We start from the raw sequence: 6,379 nt of genomic DNA, 5'->3' as shown, positions 1-6,379 counted from the left end.
AGTCTTTTTTTTTTATTGAAACAAAGTAACACATTAACAAAACAGTACCAAACATGGGAGACAAGACAACAGTTACATGACATTACAAAAGGATATAGAGTGTTTAACGAGGTTGTAGTGTGTGCAGTGTGGGTATTTCCAATTTATGCAGTCTATGAAATGCAGGAAAGGGAAAAGGAGGGGAAGTAAATAAAAAAAAAAACAATAATGATAACAGTACTATTAAAAAATCAGCTTCTTACATTTCTAGAGGTTGGTGGGAATATGCGTGGCCTCAGCCCCAGGTATTTGATTCAAATTGAAATGTTTTAAAAAATGGGTTCCATGTGTCATAAAAATCAGATAAACTATTGTTAGTGGGTGTCATTTTCTCTAATGTGATGTATTCTGTCAGAAGGTTGGTCCAGTGGTTTATGTGTATTGATTTTTTTTTTTTTGATTTCCAATTTTGAAAAGAAAGAAAGAAACTTGATGAGTTAAGGCTCCCCCATTTCTGGCGCAAATATGTGATGTCTGAATTTCCCTCCCTCGCTACATTGGCAGTCAAAAATCCTACTGTTTACAACAACCTATCTGTGTTAAAGTGGCTTCTCCACTTTGGTACAGCTCAAGTCAAAGCAAAGTAACTGGTTGGACACTGAACATGATCTGAGATTAGCTCTGTCTACTATCAGCCCAGACATTGAAACTCTTGTCAGAACTAAAGGACAACTACAGCTATCTCATTAGTTCACTGTAAAATAAAATCTTGCTTACATGTTAAGTGAAAAGAGACTATAAGGTATTATCATGTTGTGTTTGCAGTTCTGCATTCAGTTTTATACATATATAGCACCCTGTTGTTATTCGACTGTATTTATGTTGTGTTATGCAGCAGTTGTGGTGTTTATTTTTATTTTTGAGTAATACTTCAATGTAGACAGAAAAATCTGACACAAAAAAAAGCTTTATAATTAATTTATTTGAAATCCTGTACTGGTGGGTCGCGGACATGACAAGTGGGTTGCAAAGTGGGTCCCAGGGTGACACCAGTGGAGAAACACTGATCTAGTGTACATAGAATGAGTACACAATCTGAAACAGAGGAGTGGTACAATCCACAAGGTTCAGAGAATGACAACAACAGCAGCTGTAGTTTCACTGAAGCACATTTTAGAACTAAGTTCTGAAGTGTTTCATGAGGGGGGGGAAATTATTTGGTGCATTATTTTTGTTCATACCTCTATTTAACCTGGTAGCATGACAGTTCAATATGCACAACTGAGTAATAGTATGATAGATAAGTGTGAAGTAATACATTTCAGGTGTAGAAGTCACCGAATATAACTTCTGCGACTCTCAAAGCTGGAATTTCCGAGTGCCCCTGAATGCAACCATGATACTGGGATTTCCGAGTGTCTCTGAATGCAGCCATTACACAGCTGAAGCCTATTAGCGTGAGTTGTCCGTCCGTCTTCTGTCTGCAGCGTTTTTGGGTGCGTGCACTTACTGTGTCTAAAGACACATTTCAGTTTTGAATGTTTGTTGTGTTTACTTTGAGTTCTAGGCAACACAAAAAAGTTAATGGAATGAATTAATTGGGGTTTTATGAAATGAAGACTGTCTCTGTTTTCCCTGTAAAAAGTCACACTTCCAAAAAAACTATTCCAAAAAACATGGAGCCATAAGAAAAGCTTTACTTCTCTGATTTGATCCACAAACATCACAAAGTAATAATAATAATAATTAAAAAAAAAACCTCACATTCCAATACTGACAGTCTTAACACTGACCTGCTCCATTTGAACATACAAATGTTGCACTGACATTTTCAACTGTGTTATTGCTGTTTTGTTGGACACCACAAGCATGAGAGGAAAATAAAAATCATTCACTGACACAAGCCTGCAGTTTTACATACTGTGCAAACAAATCAAAACAAACAAACAAACAAAAAAACCCTGTAGTTAAGCCATACATAAGCACAGTAAACATTCCCCAGTAACACATTGCCCTCCTCCAGCGTTGCCAACTTGGCCTCTGTCTCGCTAAATCTGGCAACTTTCCAAATCCTCTTGGCGAGTTTTTTTTTTTTTTTTTGGTCAAAAACGACTAGCGACAAATCTAGCGACTTTTTCTGGTGTTATTAGAGACTCTTTTTTTATGTTTTGGAGACTCTGACGTGAAAGCACGTATCGTTACTGTCCTCAACGAGCAGCGCCGTGAGCCCCTCCCCCGTCCCAAAGCACTCACGGGCAGTCAGTCTCACTGTAGCCTCACATGGCAGTCAGAGCATAGTGGAAATCCACACCACTCCACGTCCACATTGCAAATTGACAGTTTTTTCTGTTGTCTCTTTTTGGTCCATTTAGATTGTTAACGTTGTAACTCTGCCAGAGTCTCTTTTGCTGGTCCCAGGCCCGGATAAAGGAGGAGGGATGGACGTAAAACTAGCAATTACACCCCACATAACAGTCTTTTGATTAAATTTGATATTCTAACATTTAACAATACAGTACAGGGCAAAACTGATTTATGTAATGTGGGTCTGGACAAAGCATTAAAGTCATAAAGTTATTTTGAGAAGTGATGGCCTATTTAAAAGGCAACATAAAAATAAAACAAAGCAAGCATCAACAGAATAAAGTTCATTTGTAGTTCTAAACATTTTATTGGTGTTTTTTACTCACTTCTAGTCTCTCTCAAGACGTTATTCCTCTCTCCTACAGCGTCCATTACAATTACTCACAAATAGACAATTATGCAGATTAGGCGATGACAATTTAGCAACTTCTAGCGAGTTTTATGACAGCCAATAGCTACTTTCCTTACTGAGTTGGCAACACTGCCCTCCTCATCATCACACATATTACTCTGTCTGCCCTACATTTTCAGCATGCAGCTGATATTTCATAGGGATTCTCTTACACTTTAAGCAACATTTCACAATTTAAATTGTGATTTATCATTGAGATTTTAACATCTGAGAAATTGTCTTCTACCAAAATTTGTGCTCTCCCTGTAAACACAGGAAACATACAGTAAATGTTGTGAAATGGCCTCCCGGTATGCTAAAGACTTTCAGCAGACAATGGAGTCATACACTACTAATATATACTGTACATAAGTTAGAGGAAATAACACCAAGAAACGGAACTGCTGAATACTGACATCCAGTAAATGTAATAAATATGTTAAGAAAAGTGCATGCAACTCCCCAAAACAATCTTCTTTGCATCAGGTGCATAGGCCGAGGAGTGATATCACTAGAGTTAAAAGACTAGCCTGCACACTAAATTCACGCTCCACAAAATCATTTTTATCCAGGCCAAGCTACCACGCATTCAACATTAAGTCTTTATCAGGTGTTTTAAGACAATGTGGAAACATTGTTGGCATGGTAGCTTGGCCTGAATAAAAATCATTTTTGGTAAGCATGAAATCAGTGTGCGGGCTATAGTCTTTTTACCATACAGTAAACGTGAGGAAAAGCATACATGTAAAAAATCTATATATATATAGCAGATATGGCTGCAAAAAATAAATAGCAGAATGTGACACACTGGTCTGTCTTTAATCACCACTCATACTCCTTAATGTGAGCAACTGCCATCTGCATTTTTCCTTTTTATGTAGCTTACTGATCAGATCTTGAGGCAAACTGTGGGATTCATTGGAGGAAACTGCCAGGGTGCAGCTTTGGTGATTGACATTTTTTTCGACAATGTGGTATATAATTTCACATGCGTGTGCTCTTGCTCACGTGTAAATACCCATACAACTGAAGGGGTTTGATTCTACAAATGCAATAAACTGCTGCTATTTTAAGTATATCGTTATTTTCAATAACAACTGATGTACTTTGTAAACCTGATTAACTTATGTTAACTGGATGCTGGCTAATGCTGCCTCAGTGCAACTGAAAATTACAACAGAGTGGCTGAAATGGTGTAAAATAGTAGTGTAGGTCATGTATTCGCATCAGATCCTAATTTCACAGAGGAAAAGGAAACGCAAAAAGCATTTGTCAGATTGAACAAAAAGCTTTTTAGACTGTGGAGCGAGTTCTAACAAGACAAACCTAAATACTAGTTCTGACACTCATAAAACTTGATTCAAAATGTCAACAAAGTGCTTCACGGACTTAGTCCCTTTGTTGGGACTGAAATTCAAGTTTATATTCTCTGAAAACAGGGGGTGTGACAGGGGTGCAGTGGGTAGAGTAGTCGCCTCTCAACCAGGAGGTCGAAGGTTCGAATCTCAGTGCAGCAGTCCACATGTCAAAGTTTCCTTGGGCAAGACACTGAACCCCCCCATTACCCCCAATGGTTAGAGCCATCGGCTGAGGTGGCGCCACAGCTGGCTGCCATCGGTTCTCTACCAGAAACAAATTCCTTGTGTGTAACATACTTGGCCAATAAAGGTGATTATCCTTATTCTAAACTCAAAGATAAAATTTCTCCAAATTTTGTTAATGTTAATAGTTGGATTCTGCTAAGTTTAGCTAAAATATTACTATGTGTTCAGACATGCAGACAGTGTCTGTACTTCTCATTCAACCTGGGCATGTTTTACTATTTACATACTCAGCTCTGATTGGACAGGTGTTTTCTGTGGCATTACCTAATGTGTTGCTCCAATGCACCATAAGACAGTTTCATTGGTGCTTGTTCACCTTTGCACCACTGATGCCCATGCCCCCTTGTGTCTTCCATGGACAATGACTGACATGTGGCTGTTTTCTTTGTGTCTTTGTAGCTGCATGAGTGAATATACTGCTTCAATCTAGAGAACTATGGGAAAAATCCACTCTGAATCTCCCAGGTATTTTGCTCATTTGCGTTATACACACACACACACTTGCCACACTTGCACACATATATACACACAGAGCCCACTGTCCATCAGTCAGCTTTGTCCTTCTTCCTTGGTGTGACTTTACTTGCCATGACAGAACCTACTGCTCCAACACCTCCTGTTACCATAGAGACGCTCCCTTTGACCAATCCTGCACTGGCTGCCGGCACACTGGTCACAGCTGTCTTGGTGAGTTCAAAACTTTTAGTTCCTACCCATGCAACACCCCCTAGAGTTGCACCAACGACATTTCGTGTCATGCTGAACAGACCACCGCCCACTCTCCACACGACTCCTCCATCTGGCCTGGGGTGGTCCTTATCTGTGTCTGAGACAGACAATGATAGAGAGAGGCAGAGAAACAAATACAGAGGGAAGAGAGAGAAACAAGAGAGAGAACATACCATGTTAAAAATGTTATGATGGCAGGGACAACGTCTGCTTTCTATTCTTTCACAGGCTGCATCACTGATGGATTTTAAAATATATTTTGTAATGAAGCCTTAATTAATAACTATTGTAAGCACACAGGATACTCACCAGTTCTCTTTCTTCAGTTTTATAATATCCTACAGTGCACAAGCATTGAATGACAGGATATTAAGTCCACATGCTGTGGTTTGGCTGATATTAATTTATTCATCAACACAGTTAGGGCAGGCGTTATTGGTGCAATTTCACCCCCTGCCAAGGTACAAAACACACAAGGAAAACAAACTGGAAAACAAAAGGTCTGGCAACACCTGCAGTGTTCCGTGGAACTTTAATGCAAAGATAAAAAACCAGCGTGTTTCAGCATAAAACCTTTGTCAAGGTCTATTGAAAATACACAACAAGAATTTACACATATAGTAAAGGTATAGGAAAAAGATCCTTTAACCTTCCTCTTGTGTTAGGGTCGGCACCAACCCATTTTCAGTTTTAAAAGCATAAAAGTACCAAAAAAAAATTAGTTTATTGCTTCAAGGCTTTTTGACTTTGTCAGTAACCTTTATCTCAACAAAATAAAAAAATAAAAAAATCTTACCAAATTATAAAATGCTCCTACTGAAATTGTAGCGTTTGTGTTGTTAGGGTCGGTTTCTACCCAGTCCTAAAAATAAGATTATAAATCACTAAAAGAGTCAAAACTAAAATTATAAGTGCAATTTCAGCCCAGACACTGACAGCCAGCTCCTCTTCCAATCATGTGCTGTGTTTACCTGGGCATTTCTGGGCATGTCCAGACCTGTGACTTCAGTACATAATTGGTGACTTGCAGAGTGTATATCTCACAATTTGGAGCATGCAAAAATGAGAAAAAGATTTTCAGTGAGCCAAGTTCTGGATATTATTTTAGGAGAAAATGAGGAAGAAAACACAGAGCAACAAAGCGATATGGATGAACTGGTATCTGAAGAGGAAGACAACGTGGAGCTTCCAGAGGACACAGACACATCTGGGTCTGATGAGGAGGTCACCAGTGGGGAAGTTACTCCAGCAGAAAGATTCAAGTCCAAAGATGGAAGGATCCTTTGGAGCTCAGTAGCTCATGATTCACTTG

The 6,379-nt window shown here is 39.0% G+C and overlaps 1 protein-coding gene across 2 annotated transcripts in view; it reads right to left on the bottom strand.

Moving 5' to 3' along the window:
* Positions 1 to 4,345: 4,345 nt before the first annotated feature.
* Positions 4,346 to 6,379, bottom strand: part of LOC109968436 (transmembrane protein 263) — a 10,599-nt gene continuing 8,565 nt past the window's right edge. For both annotated transcript variants that reach the window (XM_020614702.1, XM_020614703.1), the window contains one exon: positions 4,346 to 5,164. In XM_020614702.1, the coding sequence (XP_020470358.1) occupies positions 4,884 to 5,164 (281 nt within the window). In that variant the 3' untranslated portion in view covers positions 4,346 to 4,883. The remainder of the gene's footprint in view (positions 5,165 to 6,379) is intronic.

Source organism: Monopterus albus, unplaced genomic scaffold, assembly GCF_001952655.1.
Source record: "Monopterus albus unplaced genomic scaffold, M_albus_1.0 scaffold149.1, whole genome shotgun sequence".
NCBI classification, from domain to species: Eukaryota; Metazoa; Chordata; class Actinopteri; order Synbranchiformes; family Synbranchidae; genus Monopterus; species Monopterus albus.
Note: the sequence above shows the minus strand (reverse complement) of the source record. Positions and strands in the feature narration are given on the sequence as shown.